The following is a 23,389-nucleotide window of genomic DNA, read 5'->3' as shown; positions in this document are numbered from 1 at the left end:
CTAAGCTTACAGTTATTAATAGTAGCCTGGAAAAACAAAAGTGAAATTTCTTGAAAGAGCAAGTTTATGCGGTACTAGTTTTTGTCTTTGTGAAGGACCCCATCGTACTAAAGCTTACCTCTTTAGGGCAGCAACCATTTTCTCTCTGTGCCCCACCCCCTACCACCTACCCCTACCCCATACCCCCTATCCCCCTACCTCCTTAGATCTTGTTTATAAGTATTTGTATCACTCATTGGGAAATAAGGGTGAAAGTCGCTGTTTGATCCTACGGTCTTAACTCAATACAAATGCGCACAAAACTCAATCTTTCAATCCCAGAAAGATCATAACTTTACATCTTTCTTCATTATGCTTTCAAACAAAATTCATAAAAAGGAAACAATCACATACTAGTGATTGGTACCATGACGGCTTCTCTTTCATCTTTTACGTATGCCCTAATGAAGAATCAATCATCGGTTTGTGCTAAAATGAGTATACAGAACTCCACTTCGGAACCTGATGATTGCAGCTCAAATTCTTGCAATTCAGTCCCTTCTTCGCCTGGATCAACTCATCCGCTACCCAAATTGCAAAACCCTGAAACCAAAACCGTCAAGAGGAGTCGCGATTCCAGCACCAAGCACCCAGTGTATCGTGGCGTTCGGATGCGAAGTTGGGGTAAATGGGTGTCTGAAATCCGTGAGCCCAGGAAGAAATCACGCATATGGCTCGGAACTTTCCCTACACCAGAAATGGCAGCTCGGGCACACGATGTAGCGGCACTTAGCATCAAAGGCAGCTCCGCCATTCTTAATTTCCCGGAACTCGTGGGATCTTTGCCACGACCTGTTTCTTGTTCTCCGAGAGATGTGCAAGCTGCTGCGGCTAAAGCAGCAGCCATGACAGAGCTTGACTTTCCTTCTTCTTCTATAGAAACTGCTTCGGATGAACTCGATGAGATAATTGAGTTGCCAGTTCTGGGGTCAAGTTTTGACTCGCTTGAGTTAAAGAATGATTTCGTATACACTGAGTCGGTGGTGGACGGGTGGTTGTACCCACCGCCATGGATGAACAACGGCGGCAATCAAGAAGATGGGTATGTTTCTGGTCAAGCAAACGTGATTTCCACTGCGTTTGAATCTTTATGGTGGAATTATTAGTGTCCGAGTGTGTTATCTCTTGAGCTCTCTTCTCTTTTTATTTTTACTGTTTTCACTTTGGCCCTTTTCGTTTTTCCATCAAGGGTTAAATCTTTCTGTGCTTGTTTTGTGTATGTTTTGTGCATTCGGTGATACCTTTAATTTATTATGTAAATAGTAAATACCAATAAGGCAGAATAACTTTCACTCTCTGTCTGTGTGTATGTGTGCTCAAATGTGAGTTCACAAACGTTGACTCGATATATCGTAGCAAAAATGTTGTAAATGTTGAATCATCTCAGAAAATACATCTTCAGTTGCATTACGTACAACTTCACTATGGCATCCCGAAGACAAATTCTTGGTTGATCCTCGAAGCTCCACATCATTTCTTAGCCTAATTTGATCTACCGGCGAACTCGAAGCTCTAATATTAGTATTCGGAGTTGTATATAGACATCCAATGCAAATTAATCTAATAAGTTTATGTATATTTATATATGCAATAAACAAATATATATTTTCTTAATATGTGATATTTGTATATAATTAATAATGTTATTTGCCTAACCATTTATTGATAAGTTTATGCTTTCGAAAAAAAAATATCATATTTCTTTGTACATCGCCTATTCTACAATATAGCTTTGTTTTTAGATTTCAAAAAAACACGTAAGTGGATGTTTTAAGTATTAGTAGATTTCGTAAGGGAATCATGATGATATGAAAATAATTAAACATCACCCCTCTTTAATAAATGATTTTTTTTTGTCATTTGTCACACTCTTATTTAATTTATCATTGTAGTTATTTTAATTTAATTTTTTTTCCACATGTTATTTTATGAGTTTTTTTATTTATTAAATTTCATATAATATTTTAATGTAATAATTGCAATAAATATATTAATAAATGACAAGGCTGTAAAAATCGTTCGACGTTAGCTAGTCGGTGGACTGTGATTAAGGGATTAATCGACTAGGCGGAGATTAATCGGGGACCATTAATTGCTAATTTGTTAGATTTTAAAAAATTAAATATGATTAATATCATATAAAAGTTCATAAATACCACTAATATCATAACAAAATAGATTACTATGATAAATACAAAACTAATCATACCTCAAATAGTTTCTATTGAAATATAACTTCTTCGAAGTGTTAAAATTTCATTGGGTTCTAATGTATCTGTCATTTTGCATGCATGGATTAATCGATAGACGCTCTTTAATCGGTCAAGTAGCGCACAGGGATTAATCGGGATTTTTGCAACACTGATTGAATGGATATTAATTTCACTAATAAACTTATATTTTAATTTCAAAATTCTCAAAATGAAAAATCATTAGTTTCTTTTCTTTGTTTAAATTATTTGTTTAAATGTAAAAGATAAAAAACATTTCCATTATAATAAATCATTATTTTTCTTATTTTCTTATAAATTCAAAAATATCAAATATTTTGACATTTATATTTAACTTATTTTGTTAAAATTAACCAATGTAAAACATGGGTCTCACAACTAGTTTGTATATCATAAAACAATGTTCTATATAGCTCGTCATAAGTTCAAGGCTTGTATTTGTCGCCAAGCTTTAACAAAATACCACATTAAGTCATATATGCATGCAAAAATAAATAATAGATGAAATACATATAAAATTTTTAAATATATATAAAATTGTTGCCTTAATTCAGACCTTACAAACGATGTGACACGTTAAGGTTCGTAAAAGCTTAAGGTTTAACATTGCCACCACAATCACGTATTACGTTATTTAGAACCTTGTCATCAAGTGATGGTTGGAAGGGGATTTTATTTCAATGTTTGTAAGTTGAGGTAAACTGTCACCTTTTACAAGAGTTTGATTACAAAATCCTTTGTACATATATAATATTACAAAATATTATAGCGGTTATAGTATTGTCGGACTAGAATGACTCAACACGATAACATGGAAACATTATGAAAATATACAACATTAATTTGAGCGGTATCGTGAGAACATGTTGATTGGGACACATAAATACATATTTTTAACAAGGTTATCAAAATCGCGAGTTTAATCATAGGATCTTATGATTCTACGACCACATGATTGCATATCGATACAAAGTCTACTCAACACGTTTTTCGGTGGGATCATAAACTCGTATCATGGATTGTAAAGTAGTGAGAGATACGATCCCGCTCTTGGACTATTTGAGTAATTGAATTTAACTAGTATACTTAAAATTGAACCCTAAAAACTCAATCCATACTTCACACTTCTTTGATTCTCTTTTTTCGACTCTTTAGTCTCCGATGTCATTCCAAAAATCTCGATTGAGTTCCAATGAAGTGATCAACTCTCCGATTTCACTCTAATCCTACCCTGAATACCCTAGTCTCTAACCTCTAAAAATCTATAGTTTATACGAACATTGAAAGAAGCAACCTCTACTTGTTAGCACTAAACTCTCAATAAATCCCAAGTTTTGGTGTAGATCTATACCTATCTTTCTAATCCCAGTTCCCACGTAGGTAGATCACCGGCTTCAATAATTTTCTTCAAATCAAAAGGAATCTCACGAAGATCAGACAAAGGTAATTGTAACATACACGTTCAGTTATCGTGTTTTGTAAATTTTAAAAGTAAATAATATTATGAAACATTATATAATAATATTATGAAACATTATATGCTTATGAGCGTTGAGTTCTAGCAGATAGTTTTTACCAGAATTGAAGTAAAATTATGTTTAGAATCGTTTAGAAAGTGATGGGAAGTCTTATGAGATTCCGATGAAAAAAGTTAACTATTGAAATTAACAAAAATATAAAGTTAGAAATAATTAAAAATAATGTTATTACAAGTTGTAGATTATCTCGTTAGAAACATTTAGGCGAAAACCTCATCGAAATTTGAGTATAAAGAAGAAGTTATGACTCCTTAAAGTTTCGCGACAGAACCGACTCGACGCCGTATGACGTAAAAAGTGAGTTTTTCAATAAACTATTTTTTAGCATTTATGATCTAAATGAAAGTCTTTGTATTCGTTAAACCGAGAATTTTCATAAAAAGAACGTCAAAATCTGACTTTGTATGAGGAAGTTATGATTTTTCCAAGATTTTGTACAGTAGGAGACAACTAAAAACTCGAAATAAAGATCGAATGATTTTTAGCCGACACAACCTAAACAAAAATCGAAGGTCTCGTCAATAGTAGTACAATGGTAAAAAGACAGACGAAAACGGACGTCAGATGAAGAAGTTATGAAATTTTAACGGACTTTTCCTGTCCCTGTCTGTTAAAAATATAATATTAAAAATGAAATCAAAATTAGCCGACAGAGTCTAAACGAAAGTTGTAGAGTATAATCTCACCTATGCGTAGATATAAAGAACATAAAAAACGGAGCTCATGCGCGAAAGTTACGAATTTTGAAGTTTGGAAATTCGGAATACGCCCAACGTACTCATGTTCACGGTCAGAAGTTGTCCATGTAGCTCCTTTCTTCGCAAGTTAGACATATATCTCGCATGGATGGCACATCTGAGACCCGGGTTCTGATCAGAAGACACGTCTCGTACGCCCAGTGTACCGAGGTACGCTCAGCGTAGAACACCGCCTCGTTGTACGCCCAGCGTACCGGACATTTACACCTAGCGTAATGCGAACTCTCGGTCCCCTATAAATAGCAACCGAAGGCTTTCAAAATTTGGTTACAATTTCTACACTTTTACACCCTCAAACACCTCTCAATTTACCCTAACACCCTCCGAAGCCTAGAAATCATCCCCGACACACGAAGCAAGTCCCAACGCACCGAAGACCCGAGAAAATAATCTTTTCAAGTAGAAACTCTGCCCACGCAAGGCCCGATTTTCAACTAAAATCATCAGTTTCGTCACAGAAAGTCATTTTTAGAGTCAAAGTGTTGCCCAAATTATCATTTATTCCTTCGGTTATTTCACGGTGAGTTCAATATCTATGAACAATTGTATGTTATGTGGTATATATGCTATGTGCTTTTCCATGTTATTTTCCCGTGTTATTATTTCGTGCTATTTTGAGAGCATAGTTGTATCTTTGACCATATGATCAGTGAAAGGACTTAGATTCATAGTGATATTGGTATGTAGCCTTTGGCCGTGTAGAGCATGTCTCGTAAGAGAATGACTTCTACCCCTATGGCATTGGCAGAAGGTTAGATAGGGCTGAAAGCCTGAAATCTACCAAAATATTTAATCAGAAATTGTATGTCTTCTGTGCCATTAGGGCCGAAGCTTTATTGATGTATATCAGGTATTGAAATTGTTATGTTTCGTTGGTTGTATATCTTTGAATCAAAACATTGATTGATATGGAAAGCTTGTCACATGATTCACATATGCCTTTGTTGTTTCTTGTTCCTCTTTGCTTCTGCCATATTGATGTACATATAGGGCATAACGTTATATTGTATCTATTATTTAACTCACTAAGCGTCACCGCTTTCCCCTCTTAGTGTTTAACAATTGCAGGTGATAAGCATCCAATATAGTCATGTACTGTTAGAAGATTTTGAAAAGTTAAGACTATTACTTTGTATATAGTACTCATGTATGTATAAAACTATAATATCCTGGGTAGGTATGTAATATATAACACTTTATAATAGTCTAAATAGTCGGTTTGTATCTAGTCTTTTGTAATCAAATTATCAATGTAAAATATTATTTATTAATATGCATGTAGCATGTTTTGGAGTGATATATAATAATGTTATGTATGGAAAGGGGTTCTTTCAATCATGGTATCAGAGCAGTAGTTTAAGTGAACTAAATACCACAGATTTGTATTTAGACGTAAACCGTTGGAAGTTCAATAACGGATTCATTAGGAGTATATGGATACAAACCATAGGAAAGACTTAAGTAGAATGTTAGCTAATAATAAATCATAATATTCTAAAATACTATATTACTCCAAAATTTCAGAACAATGGTTGAACAGGTGGGTAGCCATACACTAGAAGTAGGTGGAGATCCTAAACCTGATGAAGTAAATACTCCAGTATCCCCTCGTGAGGAGCGACTCTTAGGTAAACTTACTGGTGTTATTCGACAGACTCTTGAAGAACACAAAAAGAATGGTGATAAAGGAAAAGAGAAAGCCATCAGAGAATCTTCAACAGGGGAGGCGAAATGTCCCACATTCAAAACTTTCAAGAGTAGTGGTGCTACAGAGTTGTCAGGAGTCTTTAATCCCATTATTGTTCTTACATGGATCCAGATCATAGAAAAAGTATTTCGTATCTCACATGTGGTTAATGAAGACAAGGCTAATTACGCTTCTGCAATGCTCATCGGAGAAGCCTTGGTATGGTGCGAAGAAACATTTGAAGCTCTCAACGAGTATGACCAAGAGAATATATCTTCGGAAATGTTCAAAACACACTTGCTAGGAAACTATTGACCTCTAGACATGAGGAGGAGATTGGAGAAAGAATTCCTCGAGCTTAAACAGGGAGGATTGACCGTGAATGAATATTAAACTCAATTTAATCAAAAAACCTGGTTTGCTGAAAACTATATTCCAACTGAAGACGAGAAAATTCAGTTATTCTTGGATGTACTGCAGTATGAAATCCGCGATTTCGTAGCTAATCGGGATATTCTGTCATTTGATAAAGCTATTAAGTATGCTCGAAAGCGTGAGCATGACTTAGAGATATGTGGTGCAAGTTTTTATGTTCCTAAGCATCCACGTATCGATCGAACTGTTCCTATTTCCTCTATTCCACTAGCTCAATCCGTTCAATCTGAACCTGGCAAACAAGTGCAATCTCAGAGTGCTTTTCGTGGTCGCGATAGATCACAATCTTTTTCTATTCAATCGCCATCATGTCGCATTTGTGGAAAGAATCATCCGGGCCAATGCAGATTATAAAAGGAATTTGTGGTCTGTTATGGATGTGGAGAAACGGGTCACATAAAGCCAGCTTGCCTGATGAAGAATGTTACTTGCTTTTCTTGTGGTGTTGCTGGCCACATGAACCGTTTCTGCGCTACTCTTACTAGCCAAATGGCGGGAAGTCAAGCTTTTATTCAACAGCCGACAAAAAGTCAAAATCATGTTCAACAACCAAAGAATACTCCAACTAAAAAGGAGGAGGTACCAAAAGCTAAGGGCCGTGCATTCCAGATTACCACAGAGGAGGCACGCAAGGACCCGAATGTTGTGACAGGTTCATTTCTTGTCAACTCTATACCAGCTCACATCTTATTTGATTCTGGTGCCTCAGATTCTTTTGTGTCTCATGAATTTGCGCATTGTTTTCAAATTGCTTGCTATGCACTTGCGCAACCATTTCACATAGATACTGCGGGAAATATATCATCACTTGTTGATAAAATATATAAGGATTGTGTCATAGAAACTGAAGGCTACAATTTTCTTGTTAATCTGATTCCTATCTTCTTCCCATCTTTGTTCTCTAAGAAGAGTGATCCAAGACCTACGATAGATCCTTCACGTTTATCTAAGTTGGCAGCATCTCAGATTCAGTTTCTTAATGCTCCTTTTACACGTGATGAGATTAAAAAAGCGGTTTGGGATTGTTGGTCTACAAAGGTTCCGGGATATGATGGATTTACCTTTGGTTTTATAAAAAAGCTATTGGGATACTTTAGAGGAGGATGATGTTGGCTTTGTGACCCATTTTAGAATAATTTTTTTGATTCCAACAGGGTGTGATGCTTTGTTTTTTACTTTAATTCCAAATGTTAGAAACCCGAAAAATGTTAGAGATTTTAGACCTATTAGTCTAATTGGTTTCCGGTATAAGATTATTGGTAAACTTTTAGCTAATAGGTTAGCTGAGGTTATTGGTAGTGTGGTAAGCATAGAGCAAGATGCTTTTATTAACGGCAGACAGATTTTAAATGGCCCTTTCTTTTGAATAAGATCATTGCTTGGAGTAAGGCTTCCAAAAATCATCTTTTGATTTTCAAAGTTGATTTTGAGAAAGCATATGATTCCCTCTCTTGGGATTATTTGATGGAGATTGTGAGGATTATGGGTTTTGGGTCTTTATGGTGTAGTTGGATTTTGGAGATGTTATCTTCTTCCACAGTTTCGGTTCTATTGAATGAGTCCCCTTCATGAGAGTTTCGTATGTCTAGATGCTTGAGGCAGGGTGATCCTTTATCTACATTTCTTTTTGTGCTGGCTATGGAGGTGTTGCATGTGGATTTGGTTAGGGAACTGATGGCCAATGTTTATAGGGGGATTTGTATTAAGGGAATTGATATTTCTCATCTTTTCTTTGCCGATAATATAGTTTTATTGGCCAAGTGGAATCAGACGAATGCTCTTCACATTGTTTGCATTCTTAGATGTTTCTTTTTGGCTTCAGGGTAGGAGTCACGGCGGACCAAGTTTCTTCTATGGTTCTTCCTATGGATTGTATTTCAGGTACCCTACCTTTCTTTCATTTAGGAGTGCTAGTTGGTCAGAATATGGTTACGGTGGAGTCTTGTGTAACGCCCGTGTTTCTAGGCTAAGCATTAATTTAATGGTGTAATAGTTAGGGTCAACACTTATAACCTACTTTTTAATAATAAATAGGAATTATTTGAATATTATGTGATTTTATGTGCCTTATATTTAATTAAAAGATATAATAAGTTAAGAATAAAAATAAGCGTTAAAAATAAAATAATAGATAGGTCCAATATCTATGAAGAAAGTTGTTGTGGTCGGGACAAGGATTCCGGAGATATAAAGAACGCCGAAATCCGAATTAGAACGAAGAAGATATGACCTATCGAAGTTTCGCGTCAAAATCGGCACGACACTGGGAAACATAAAAATTTAGTTTATGATAAACTACTTTTTATCCTTAGGGGTCAAAATGAAAGTTGTAGAGTACGTCTCCACCTACACGTGGATATAAAGAACGTCAAAAACGGAGTTCGTATGCAAAAGTTATGACCTTCCGAAGATACAACTATCTAAGAGCATGCCACGTGTCAGAAACCCTAATTTCACTGGACTCACGATGTGAGGAGTCAAAACGCCACATTTCGAAGCTAGAAGTCTACGGGAATGATAACTCAAAAGCTCACGATGTGAGTAATGAATTCTCACGACGTGAGGAGTCAAATAAACACTATTCAAGCCTACAACGTAGATGTCGAAGCTACAAGGTGATTCATCCATGGCTCACGACGTGAGTAATGAATTCTCACGACGTGAATGGGCCGAAATCAGCCTATAAATAGCAAGTTCGACCTCATTCACTTCTTACACCAAATCTTCCTTCTCTCTCTCTCTCTCTCTCTCTTTCGTCTTCTGAAGTCGTTCCGCGTCCCGAGCCCGACGATCACGAGCCGTTGATCGTTTTTAGATTCTATCTACTCCCGCTACTAAAGTGAGTGCATATTTATTTTCATCTTGCATATAGATATGAAGTATTTTATATAAATTACATGCTATGTATGCATATTGTCTGTATACTTGTTATCTATGTTAGACGAACACTATTATACATGTTTTAAATGATTTGAACTGTATATGTATGTTATATCTACAAATATGTTGGGGGGTAAAACATGGGTATATGAAATAGTTGGTGTGTGATGAAATAAAACGATGAGAGGCCTCGATGTTGTTGTTGATCCAGTCATCTAGCAGAGTATAGATGACAACCATAGACTATTCTAGATAGTCAAGTGGAACGCTAGCAGGCCCGCAACCTGTAGGTGTTTGTGAACGATGTGTTCACTGGTGTAATCTATCCCCCTCATGGTTGCCTTACAGACATTTATTGTTGAGGAAACCCCTTAGCAATAGTGTCCATCCCGATGATAATCCTTAGGCTAGATCCCTTACGATAGGTGTTTTAGGGACGTAAAGTGAGGATAACGGGAATGGGTAATCGGGTTATTGTTGGTTGATGAAATTAATAAGCTTATTTATTGCGGCTTGAAAACCCTATGTGCTCACCAGGCTCCCAAGCCTGACCCACTCAGTTTTCTCATATACAGGTAGTGGAAAGAGAGCACAGGAGTGATGATCTGATGAGAGATCAATGGATTATAGGCTACTAGAATAAATAGATATTATAATGCCTATGTTGTTTATGTTTATGCTTTTGATCTGTATTAACAATGATATCCGAAAGTTTTTAATATAATACATTTCTACGGAAATGCTTTGATAAATTCTTTTTCATATTTTTTTGGGAACAAATTCAGCATTATATTTCTTTAAAAATATACTCTGATTTTCAAATAAAGCATAAACAAATCGGTCTTTTCTAGCTGTGAATCTGGGGATGTCACAGTTGGTATCAGAGCACTAGTTTAAGCGAACTAGAAAATTGTAGGATTTCTAGAATTAAACTTAGAATGCTAACTGATGAGGGTTTGCTATATTTTAGACACGAGCAGTAGCTTATTTTAGGAAAGATGCCTAAAATGATTTTATGTGCTAAATGTTTTGTGTTATAGCTATAACTATAAAGATGCCTTATATGCTATTATTTGTTCGGGTCTATTGTGACATCCCCATTTTCACGACCAGAAAAGATTGATTTTGTTTATGATTTATAAAAGTCAGAGTATCTCTTTTAATAAAAATGTTGCGGAATTTGTTCCAAGAAAAACACGATAAATACATTATCAAAACATTTCCAAAGAAACATATTTTATTAATTTTAAAACATTTGGGATGCCATTGTCAATACAGAAACATAAGCATAAACAAAACTTACATTCATTATCAGTAGTGATTTACATCTCCTTAATCTCTCAGTGTAAGCTGACATCATAACAACACCTGTGATGTAAATAAACTGAGTGGGTCAGGTTGGGAAACTTAGTGAGTACAAAGTGTTTTCAACCCACAATAATATAGTTATTATATTTAAACAATCAAGCAATCAACCTAATTACCCATCCCCATTATCTTCTTTATTCTTAAGGATCTACTCTAAGAATCAGCTATTCTACGTTCATTCATTCCTAAGGATCATCCTAAGGAATCGGCACGAAGTCGATCGTTGCCACGGTTTACACAACGGGCACTAAGTCTGTATAGTCGCCAGGGTTTAGGCATCAAGTCTGCATGATCACCAAGGTTTAGGCATCAAGTCTGCATGATCACCAAGGTTTATAGTACACCAGGTGAGCACATCGTTCACTTCACCTACAGGTTGCGAGCCTGCTAGTGTTCCACTGGACTGTCTAGAATAGTCCGTGGTTGTCATCCATACTCTGCTGAATGACGGGGCCATCGTTTGGGAAAAAGGCTTCTCACATTGTCCACCTCTCACCCTCACCTCACAGTCTATTTCACCTCTCAACTCATCATCCAACTCATACTTCATCTATTACATCTACCCATGTGTTTACCCCAACATTATCGTAGATATAAAATACATATACAGTTTAAATGATTTAAAACATGTATAAAATCGTTCATCCAGTATATAGACAACAAGTATTCAGATAGTATGCACACATAGCACGTAATTTATATAAAATACTTCATATCTATGTGTAAGATGAAAGTGACCATGCACTCACCTGAGGAGGTGATGACTCGGTACTCGGACAACACCTCGTTACTGTTAAAACAATTTCCCTTAGACAAAACCTAGTATCATTACCACTAGAGTTTAGTCTAACGTTAAACGCGACTAATTAATAGTCTAGATATTATTACTATTATATAAGAGTTAATAAACACTCTTATATAACTCATAATAATAGCTCAAATACTCATTATAAGTTCCTAATAACGTTACTATATTAAAACATAAGCTATACTAATGATAGGGTATGTATAGCTCACTTACAGCGGGGTTTCTTCAAAACCGGGCTCCGCTGGAGCAGCGTTTCCTAACCGAAAGAACCTTCTTCTCGGAGCCGTCGGGCACTCCGGGGCTTCCACCTCGTGCTAGGGAGTTACCCTAGGCTTTAGGGGGGGGGGGGGGGGTTTGGGGGGGGGTATTAGAGAGAGTATGGAGAGAGGAAAGAAATAGTATGGTGTGAGAAATGAAGGAGGGTGCGTCTCTATTTATAGGCTAATTTGGGGTCACTCTCCTCGTGAGCTTGCTTAGGCTCCAAGGCAAAACCTGGTGCTGACACGTGGCATCGCACATAGAGGGTAAAACAGCCGATTTTCAAAAATTCATAAATTTCGCATACGAACTCCGTTTTCGACGTTCTTTATATCCACGCATTGGTAAAAATAAGATCTACAACTCTCATTTAGACTCCGTCGGCTAATTCTCGACCGATCTTAAATTTAACAGTAGGAGGCGATTAGACTGCTAAATGACCGCGAAGAATTCGTAACTCCTTCATACGAAATCCGTTTTCGTCTATCTTTTTACCGTTGAGTTCCTATTAATGAGATCTTCAACTCTAATTAAGGTTGCGTAAGCCAAAAACCGCTCGAACTAAAATTCGAGTTTCGGGCCGTGCACTGCTATGCCAAATCTTAAAAAAATCATAACTTTCTCATACGAAGTCAGATTTAGGCGTTCTTTTTTTTGTATGTTATCGGTTTAATGTAAACTACAACTTTTGTTTAGATCACTAAGGCTAAAAGTCCTCTATCTTAAATTCACTATTTACGTCTCCCGGTGCCGTGCCGGTTTTGCCGAAAAACTTCGACGTGCCATAACTTCTTCGTTATAACTCGGATTTCGGCGTTCTTTATATGTACGGAACCCTTGAGACATATTTTACAACTTGGTTAATATTATTTATTCTAAATAATCTTTTGTCGAAAAGTTGTATACGACCCCTATTATCTCTAAATTGACTAGCCCGGATCTACGGGCGTAGCAATTATCTCCCCCTTAGGATGATTACGTCTCGGAATCATCAACGAAACAGGGCTCACATGATGAATCCATACATTATCTCTTCATCCTAAGTAATAACCGTAAAATTGATGTTTCTTCGAACGAGTATCTAACTCTAAGACTTCCTGACTGCAGGCGGTGCCCGATCTTGGACCCGCTCTCTATCTCATGTTAGACTTTCAGTCATGATCTTCATGTCACAATCTCGATCTTTATTGGAGACTCCTTCTTTAACAAAATTGAGATAAGTTTCTTCCTTCGATTATCATAATAGACCGATGGGTCATGTTCTAATGACCTCTCATCGTATGATGCATTGCTTGGACTCAGGTCTTTTAGAGTCAAATTCCAGAACAGACTATACCTTCCTTCGTGTTCTCATCACATCTTAAAAAGGTAGCATTTCTAGCTACAAGCAACCGTCGCAATACCTCTACCGATCACTTCGATTATGTTTTACTTCAATCCTATGGCTTAAGTCATATGTTACATCGAACTTGGTTCTCTGAACCACGTAACATACTCATCGTAGCCGGACTCAATTTGATATGACCACTAGGGTTGGAATAACAACAATCTTCTTATTCATTACCGAAACGATGGTAATGACATGCTTGAATAAAACAGAATCAATTATTGGCTTCTTGGTAACCTTGTGACTTTCCCTGATCCAAGCCTGAGTCATGTGCTTCCGGTAGTATATGCATCCACTACCTTTCACACCTACTCATACTCGTCCCAAGTATTGTCTCGCAGTTTTCCAAGTCACTATACAAGAAAATCACAAAACAGTTTAACACATCAGATAACAAAATGTAGGCTTTATTATTTCTCGAAACTATTACATAGGTGTTCAAGTTCACCCTAGACTATGCCTTTAATAGGCTACATCATATGGTTCTATCTCTTTGGATACCTCATAACTCGATCTTCGGGTATGAATTCCTCGTCCTTGGTTACTCGCGTTGTTTCCCGCTTCGTCGAGGATCATGTGGAATGCCCTTGGCCTTGGTGGCGTGTTTGGCCTTGCTACCTCGTTTTTCTTTGGGTAGTCCCTAGAAATATACCCTTCTTTGTTAAATCCATAGCACACCTTCTTGTTGGATGCACACTTGCTAGCGTAATGCCCTGTCTTTCCACATTTGTAACAAGTCACCTCCTCGCTACATTTCCCGAAGTGCTTCTTTTTACACTTTTCGCACCACTTGGCTTCACCTCCTCCTCCTTCGTCAATCTTTGAGAATTTCCTTTCTTTGTTGGATTTTGAAGATCCTTCATGCTTCCTTTTCTCACTAACTTCAGCTCTCTCCAGACCCTTCTCTCGTATCTAGGTCTCCACATTCTAAGCAGCCCAGATGGCGGCTTTCAGAGTGGTAGTTTGCTTGACCATTGGACCGAAGTCCGCTGGTAATCCGAGGGCAAATTTTTTAACCTTGGAGAGTTCAGTTGGGATGAGGTGAGGAACAAGCTTCATTTTCTCAGTAAAGCTTGTAGCGTATTCAGTAATGATCATTCTTCCCTTCTTCAAATTTTGGAACTCGTTGTTGATCTCCAGAAGATCCTGCTCAGAGCAGTATTGCATCTTCAACTGCACCAGAAAATCCTCCCACGACATCTTGCTTGCTTCACCTTTGGGCATTGAATCAGCTAGTAGCTTCCACCAGCTTAGTACTCTAGATTTCAACAGAGGAATCGCGAGATCAGTCTTCTGTCTGTTGCTACACTCGCAACTCTCAAATATTGTCTCCATCTCGGAGATCCAGTCCATAAGTTCTACCGGTGATGGGCTTCCAGAAAGACTTGGGGGTTTAGATGCCATGAAATCCTTGTACTTGCATCCATGTCTGTCATTTCCTCCATCCTGATTGTTTCATCTAACTATCGGTGGGTTGGCTTGACCAACCTTCCCACTGTAGTTCCCTCCTTCTGACTGCCCATCATTCAGCTCGGGCTGTTCAATAGGCATCGTAAGTTCCTCTCGATTTTGTTGAAGTAAACGCCTTGTTTCCTCCATTTGACAATCCAACATCATTTGGATCATCGCTTGTACCCTGGCCATTGTGATTGGCTCAGGTTCGGTTACTACAATAGGTATTTGTTCAATCACTGGGGGTTGTTGATTCCTATTTCCATTCATGTTCCCGACTCTACTTCGGGTTCTTTCCATCTCAATCTATACACCAAATCAGGCGGTCGGTGCGTAATGACGAGAATTAAGATAGGAAAGATTTTATCTATGATTGACGTATAAATCTCCTTATTACTCCGAAAAATTACATGCCAGTTCTAATACCGTAATTAAATGTTTAGAAATCTGAACACATAAAATTTCTAGATCCAGTCGGCAACAGACCATAGATCCGATCAAACAATAGCATATAGCATCACAAATCATTTAGCATATAAAAGCATTTTAGGCATCCTCCCTAATTGATCTAGTGATTGTGTCTATTCAGGTGTATTACCTAAATCCATTAGACACACTCGTCACAATCATTTCTTAGCATTCTAAGTTTAAGTCTAGAAATAAATCCACATTCCTAGTTCGCGTAAACTAATGCTCTAATACCAACTGTGACATCCCCATTTTAACGGCGAGAAAAGACCGATTTTGTTTATGCTTTATAAAAATCAGAGTATCTCTTTTAATAAAAATGTTGCGGAATTTGTTCCCAGAAAAACACAATAAATACATTATCAAAACATTTCCAAAGAAACATATTTTATTCATTTTAAAACATTCGGGATGTCATTGTCAATACAGAAACATAAGCATAAACAGAACTTACATTCATTATCACTAGTGATTTACATCTCCTTAATCTCTCAGTGTAAGCTGACATCATAACAACACCTATGATGTAAATAAACTAAGTGGTTCAGGTTGGGAAACCTGGTGAGTACATAGGGTTTTCAACCCGCAATAATATAATTATTATGTTTAAACAATCAAACAATCAACCCAATTACCCATCCCCATTATCTTCTTTATTCTTAAGGATCCACCCTAAGAATAAGCTATTCAACGTTCATTCATTCCTAAGGATCATCCTAAGGAATCGGCATGAAGTCCATCGTTGCCACAGTTTACACAACGGGCACTAAGTTTGCATAGTTGCTAGGGTTTAGGCATCAAGTCTGCATGATCAACAAGGTTTAGGCATCAAGTCTGTATGATCACCAAGGATTAGGCATCAAGTCTGCATGATCACCAAGGTTTGGGCATCAAGTCTGCATGATCACCAAGGTTTAGAGTACACCGGGTGAACACATCGTTCACTTCACCTACAGGTTGCGAGCCTGCTAGTGCTCCACTGGACTGTCTAGAATAGTCTGTGGTTGTCATCCATACTCTGCTGAATGACGAGGCCATCGTTTGGGAAAAAGGCTTCTCATATCGTCCACCTCTCACCCTCACCTCAGTGTCTATTTCACCTCTCAACTCATCATCCAACTCATACTCCATCTATTACATCTACCCATGTTTTACCCCAACATTATCGTAGATATAAAATACATATACAGTTTAAATCATTTAAAACATGTGTAAAATTGTTCATCCAGCATAGATAGCAAGTATTCAGATAGTATGCACACATAGGACGTAATTTATATAAAATACTTCATATCTATGTGTAAGATGAAAGGGACCATGCACTCACCTGAGGAGGTGATGACTCAGTACTCGGACAGCACCTCGTTATTGTTAAAATAATTTCCCTCGGAAAAAACCTAGTATCATTACCACTAGAGTTTAGTCTAACGTTAACCGCGACTAATTAATAGTCTAGATGTTATTACTAGTATATAAGCGTTAAGAAAGACTCTTATATAACTCATAATAATAGCCCAAATACTCATTATAAGTTCCTAATAACATTACTATATTAAAACATAAGCTATACTAAAGATAGGGTAGGTATAGCTCACTTACAGTGGGTTTTCCTCAAAAGCCAGGCTCCGTTGGAGCAGCGTTTCCAAACCAAAAGACCCTTCTGCTTGGAGCCGTCGGGCAATCTAGGGCTTTCGCCTCGTGCTAGGGAGTTACCCTAGGCTTTAGGGGGGTTTGGGGGTATTAGAGAGAGTATGGAGAGAGGAAAGAAAGAGTATGGTGTCAGAAATGAAAAAGGGGTGTGTCTCTATTTATAGGCTGAATTGGGGTCACTCACCTCGTGAGTTTTTAGTGTTCACCTCGTGAGCTTGCTTAGGCTCCAAGGCAAAACCTGGTGCTGACACGTGGCATCGCACATAGAGGGTAAAACAACCGATTTTAAAAAATTCATAACTTTCGCATACGAACTCTGTTTTCGACGTTCTTTATATCCACGCTTAGGTAAAAATAAGATCTACAACTCTCATTTAGACTCCGTCGGCTAATTCTCGACCGATCTTAAATTTAATAGTAGGAGGCGATTAGACTGCTAAATGACCGCGAAGAATTCGTAACTCCTTCATACAGAATCCGTTTTCGTCTATCGTTTTACCGTTGAGTTCCTATTAATGAACAAATCTCATTAAGGTTGCGTAAGCCAAAAACCGCTCGAACTAAATTTCGAGTTTCGGGCCGTGCACTACTATGCCAAATCTTAGAAAAATCATAACTTCCTCATATGAAGTCAGATTTGGGCATTCTTTTTTTTGTATGTTATCGGTTTAATGTATACTACAAATTTTTGGTAGATCACTAAGGCTAAAAAGTCCTCTATCTTAAACTCACTATTTACGTCTCCCGGTGCCGTGCCGGTTTTTCCGAAAAACTTCGACTGGCCATAACTTCTTCATTATAACTCGGATTTCGGCGTTCTTTATATGCACAGAACCCTTGAGACATATTCTACAACTTGGTTAAGATTATTTAGTCTAAATAATATTTTGTCGAAAAGTCATTTTCGACCCCTATTATCTCTAAATTGACTAGCCCGAATCTACAGGCGTTACATCTATGGTCTGTTGCCGACCGAATCTAGAAACTTTATGCGTTTAGGATTCTAAACGTTTGACTATGATATTAGAACTAGCATGTAAACGTTTTGGAGCAATAAGGAGGATTTAATACTTCTATCATAGATAAACTTTTCCTATCTTAATTCTCGTCACTACACACTAAACGTCTGATTTGATGTATAGACCATCATGGCATGAACCCGAAGTGGAGTAAAAAATGCCAATGTAAATGAAAATCAACAGCCTCAACCCCAAGTGATTGAACAAGTACCAGTTGTAGCAACTACACCTGAGCCAATGATGATGGCTGGGGTACAAGCTATGATCCAGATCATGTTGGATCGCCAGATGGAGGAGACAAGGCGTTTACTTCAACAGAATAGGGATGAACCTACGATACCTGCTGAACAGCCTGAGCTGAATGACAAACAGTCAGAAGAAGGGAATTACAGTAGGACTGTTAGTCAAGCTGAACCGCCAGTGGTTAGGAGGAACAACCAAGATGAAACAATCGAGAGGAATGGATGCAAGTATAAGGACTTCACAACTTGCAAGCCATCGACTTTTATTGGGAAAGAAGATCCAATTGGAGTTATGGATTGGATCTCGGAGATGGAGTTGGCTTTCATAACATGTGATTGCAAGGGAAAACTACAAACCACATATGCAGTACGTCAGTTTAGAGGTGGCGTTGTTTGCTGGTGGAACACTCTGGGGAAGACCATAAGCCCCAACGAGCCACTACAACTGACATGGGCAGAGTTCTTAGTATACTTCAAACGCAAGTTTTGCACGGCCCAAAATCTGCTAGAGCTGGAAAACTAATTCCTAACATTAAAGAAGGACAACATGTCCATTGATGAATACACTAATGCCTTCACAGACAAAATGGAGTTTTCTTTACGCATCGTCCTAGATGAATTGAAAAAAGTTGACAAGTACGCAAAGGGACTTCCATGGGAGTACGTTGTGCCAGTACGTCGGGCACCTACTCTGGAGGCAGCTATTTGGGCTGCTAAATCTTTTGAGGAGATGATCAAGGGAAGAGCCGCCAGCAGGGTTGAAGTTGGTGACAAAAGGAAGTTGGATGGATCTTTAGGTCCAACAAGAAAAGTAAATTTTTGAAGTCTGATTCGAAGAAGTTTGGAGGAAGAGGAGGTGAAGCAAAATGGTGTGAGAAGTGCAAGAAGAAGCACTTAGGGAAATATGATGGAGGAGTCACTTGTTTTAAGTGTGGAAAGCCTGGGCACTATGCCAATAAATGCACCCTCGACAAGAAAGTTTGTTATGGGTGTAATGAAGAAGGGCACATCTTGAAAGACTGTCCGAGGAATAAGGAGGTAGCAAGGCCCAATGTCCCACCAAAACCGAAAGCCAAAGCTTTCCAGATGACACTGGAAGCAACAAGAGATGAAGCAGATGTTGCTTCAGGTACCTTTCTCATAAATGGATTGCCTTCCAATATATTATTTGATTCAGGAGCAAACTACTCATTTATATCACATTATTTTGGTAAAAGACTAGCATTGCCTATAGATAAACTTAATAATACTATAGTTGTAGAAATTATCAGTGGCAAGTTCATACCTATTAGTAATTGCATTAAAAATATCGTCATCGACTTGAACGGGAATAAATTCCACGAGGGATTACTGCCCATTGAGTTGAATGGTTTCGACATCGTGCTAGGAATGGATTGGCTCAGTACGTACGATGCTGAGATATTATGCAAGAAGAAGATGGTAAGGGTAAACCCATCTGGAAAAGATTCATTTATGGTGTACGGGGACAAACATAGAGTAAATTCTGGAATCATTTCCTTGATCAAAGCCAGAAAATGTTTGTCCAAAGAATGCACATCATCCTTGGCATTTGTGATTGATACTAAGAAGGAGAAAAAGGAGATACAAAGTTAACCCATCGTGTGTGACTATCCAGAAGTCTTTCCCGAAGATCTTCCTGGATTGCCCCCTAATAGACAAGTGGAGTTTCGAATAGACTTGTCGCTAGGATCAACACCAATAGCGAAAGCACCATACCGACTAGCACCGACGGAGATGAAGGAGCTTATGACACAACTTCAGGAGTTATTGGGCAAAGGTTTTATTAGACCTAGTTCATCACCCTGGGGAGCTCCGGTGCTATTTGTAAAGGAGAAGGACGGAAGCATGAGGATGTGTACAGACTACTGTGAGCTGAACAAGGCAACAGTAAAGAACAAGTATCCATTTCCAAGGATTGATGACCTATTCGATCAGTTGAAAGGTTCAAACTATTTCTCAAAGATCGATCTTAGGTCAGGATATCATCAGCTGAAGGTGAGAGAGTCGGATATTGAGAAGACTGCATTCAGAACAAGATATGGACACTACGAGTTCTTAGTTATGTCATTTGGACTGACCAATGATCCAGCAGCATTTATGGATTTGATGAATAGGGTTTGTAAACCATTCCTCGATAAATCTGTAATAGTGTTCATACATGACATTCTAATATACTCAAAGAGTCAGCAGGAGCATGGCAAGCACCTGAGAGAAGTATTAGAAGTTCTGAAGAAGGAGAAGTTGTATGCTAAGTTCTCCAAATGTGATTTCTGGATTCGAGAAGTCCAATTTTTGGGTCATGTGGTTAACCAAGAAGGAATAATGGTTGACCCAACAAAGATAAAAGCTGTAATGAAGTGGGAATGACCAAAAAGTCCCACGGAGATTCGAAGCTTTCTGGGATTAGCTGGATATTACCGAAGATTTATCCAAAGCTTTTCTTTGATAGCTGCTCCATTGACAGCTTTGACCCATAAAGGAGCCACATATTCATGGAGTGAGAAACACGATGAGACATTCGTGAAGCTAAAGAAGAAATTGTGTGAAACACCAATTCTTTCTCTACCCGATGGAGTTGAAGATTTCACAGTGTATAGCGATGCGTCGGGAGTCGGGTTAGGATGTGTTCTAACTCAAAGAGAAAAGGTAATAGCATATGCATCTCGACAATTAAAGGAGCATGAAAAGAACTACCACACTCATGATCTGGAGTTGGAAGCGGTAGTTTTTGCCCTAAAGATATGGAGGCATTACCTCTATGGCACGAAGTGCAAACTTTTCACTGATCATAAGAGTCTCCAATATCACTTTAATCAGAAGGAATTGAACATGAGACAACGACGTTGGCTGGAGTCACTCAAAGATTTCGACTGTGAGATACTTTACCACCCTGGTAAAGCAAATGTTGTAGATGATGCTCTAAGTTGAAAAGTAAACTTTGAAAGAAAAAGGCCAAGATCGTTACGAATTGAAGTTGTCTCGACGACTGTGGAAAGTATCAAGAAAAATTAGGAAGAAGCTTTGGAGAAAAATGACCGAAAGGAAGAACGTTTAGGAAACACGTTGGTATTCGGTACAAATAAACAAGGATTAAAGGTATGCTGACAAGCGAGTGATCAAGGAAAGACGACTGCTGACATTTGAAGTTGGAGATTCAGTTTTGCTCAAAGTATCACCATAGAAGGGACTTATACAATTTGGAGAGAGAGGAAAGTTGAGTCCAAGGTTTATCGGACCATTGAAAGTTCTTCAGAGGATTGGGAACCAAGCTTACAAGCTAGAGTTACCGGAGGAACTAGATGGTATTCATAACACTTTCCATGTGTGTTACTTGCAGAAGTTTACAAGAGAAATTCCCGATATAATTCCAATTTCAGAGTTAAGGATGGATGAAAATAAGAGGCTAATTGAAGAGCCTGAGGCGATTGTTGACCGTAAGACTAAGAAGTTGCGCCGCAAGATTGTTGACTTAGTGCTTGTGCGCTGGAAACATACGAATGGGCCGAACCTCACCTGGGAAACAGAGAGTGACATGATGAGTCGCTACCCACATCCATTTGCTGATGCATGATTCCGAGACAGAATCATCCTAAGGAGGAGAGAATTGTAACGCCCGTGTTTCTAGGCTAAGCATTAATTTAATGGTGTAATAGTTAGGATCAACACTTATAACCTACTTTTTGATAATAAATAGGAATTATTTGAATATTATGTGATTTTATGTGCCTTATATTTTATTATAAGATATAATAAGTTAAGAATAAAAATAAGCATAAAAACTAAAATAATAGATAGGTCGAATATCTATGAAGAAAGTTGTAGTGGTCGGGACAAGGATTCCGGATATATAAAGAATGCCGAAATCCGAGTTAGACCGAAGAAGATATGAGCTGTCGAAATTTCGCGTCAAAACTGGCACGACACTGGGAAACGTAAAAATCTAGTTTATGATAAACTAATTTTTATCCTTAGGGGTCTGAATGAAAGTTGTAGAGTACGTCTCCACCTACGCGTGGATAGAAAGAACGTCAAAAACGGAGTTCGTATGCAAAAGTTATGTCCTTTCGAAGATACAGCTGTCTACGAGCATGCCACAAGTCCGAAACCCTAATTTGAACGGACTCACGACGTGAGACTCTTTTCTCACAACGTGAGGAGTCAAAATGCCACATTTCGAAGCTAGAAGTCTACGGGAACGATAACTCAAAAGCTCACGACGTAAGTAATGAATTCTCACGACGTGAGGAGTCAAACAGACACTATTCAAGCCTAGAACGCAGATGTCGAAGCTACGAGGTGATTCATTCATGGCTCACGACGTGAGTAATGAATTCTCACGACGTGAATGGGCCGAAATCAGCCTATAAATAGCAAGTTCGACCTCATTCACTTCTTACACCAAATCTTCCTTCTCTCTCTCTCTCTCTCTCTCTCTCTCTCTCTCTCTCGTTTTCTGAAGCCGTTCTGCGTCCCGAGCCCGACGATCACGAGCCGTTGACCGTTTTTAGATTCTATCTACTCCCGCTACTAAAGTAAGTGCATATTTATTTTCATCTTACACATAGATATGAAGTATTTTATATAAATTACGTGCTATGTATGCATACTTGTTATCTATGTTAGACGAACACTATTATACATGTTTTAAATGATTTAAACTGTATATGTATGTTATATCTACAAATATGTTGAGGTTAAAACATGGGTAGATGAAATAGTTGGTGTGTGATAAAATAAAATGATGAGACGCCTCGATGTTGTTGTTGATCCAGTCATCTAGCAAAGTATAGATGACAACCACAGACTATTCTAGATAGTCAAGTGGAACGCTAGCAGACCCGCAACCTGTAGGTGTTTGTGAACGATGTGTTCACTGGTGTACTCTATCCCCCTCATGGTTGCCTAATGGACATTTATTGTTGAGGAAACCCCTTAGCAATAGTGTCCATCACGATGATAATCCTTAGGCTAGATCCCTTACGATAGGTGTTTTAGGGATTTACAGTGAGGATAACGGGAATGGGTAATCGGGTTATTGTTGGTTGATGAAATTAATAAACTTATTTATTGCGGGTAGAAAACCCTATGTTCTCACCAGGCTTCCAAGCCAGACCCACTCAGTTTTCTCATATACAGGTAGTGGAAAGA

General features: G+C 38.1%; 1 protein-coding gene across 1 annotated transcript; it reads left to right on the top strand.

The window, feature by feature from the left end:
- The first annotated feature begins 226 nt into the window (after positions 1 to 226).
- Positions 227 to 1,655, top strand: LOC145057901 (dehydration-responsive element-binding protein 3-like). Its single transcript, XM_079005813.1, has one exon. It carries the CDS (start codon positions 408 to 410, stop codon positions 1,143 to 1,145), a length of 738 nt encoding a protein of 245 aa, XP_078861939.1. The 5' UTR covers positions 227 to 407; the 3' UTR covers positions 1,146 to 1,655.
- Positions 1,656 to 23,389: the final 21,734 nt, after the last annotated feature.

The sequence above is a fragment of the Lactuca serriola genome, chromosome 6 (genome assembly GCF_051521515.1).
Source record: "Lactuca serriola cultivar US96UC23 chromosome 6, Lser_US96UC23_V15, whole genome shotgun sequence".
Taxonomy (NCBI): Eukaryota; Viridiplantae; Streptophyta; class Magnoliopsida; order Asterales; family Asteraceae; genus Lactuca; species Lactuca serriola.
Note: the sequence above shows the minus strand (reverse complement) of the source record. Positions and strands in the feature narration are given on the sequence as shown.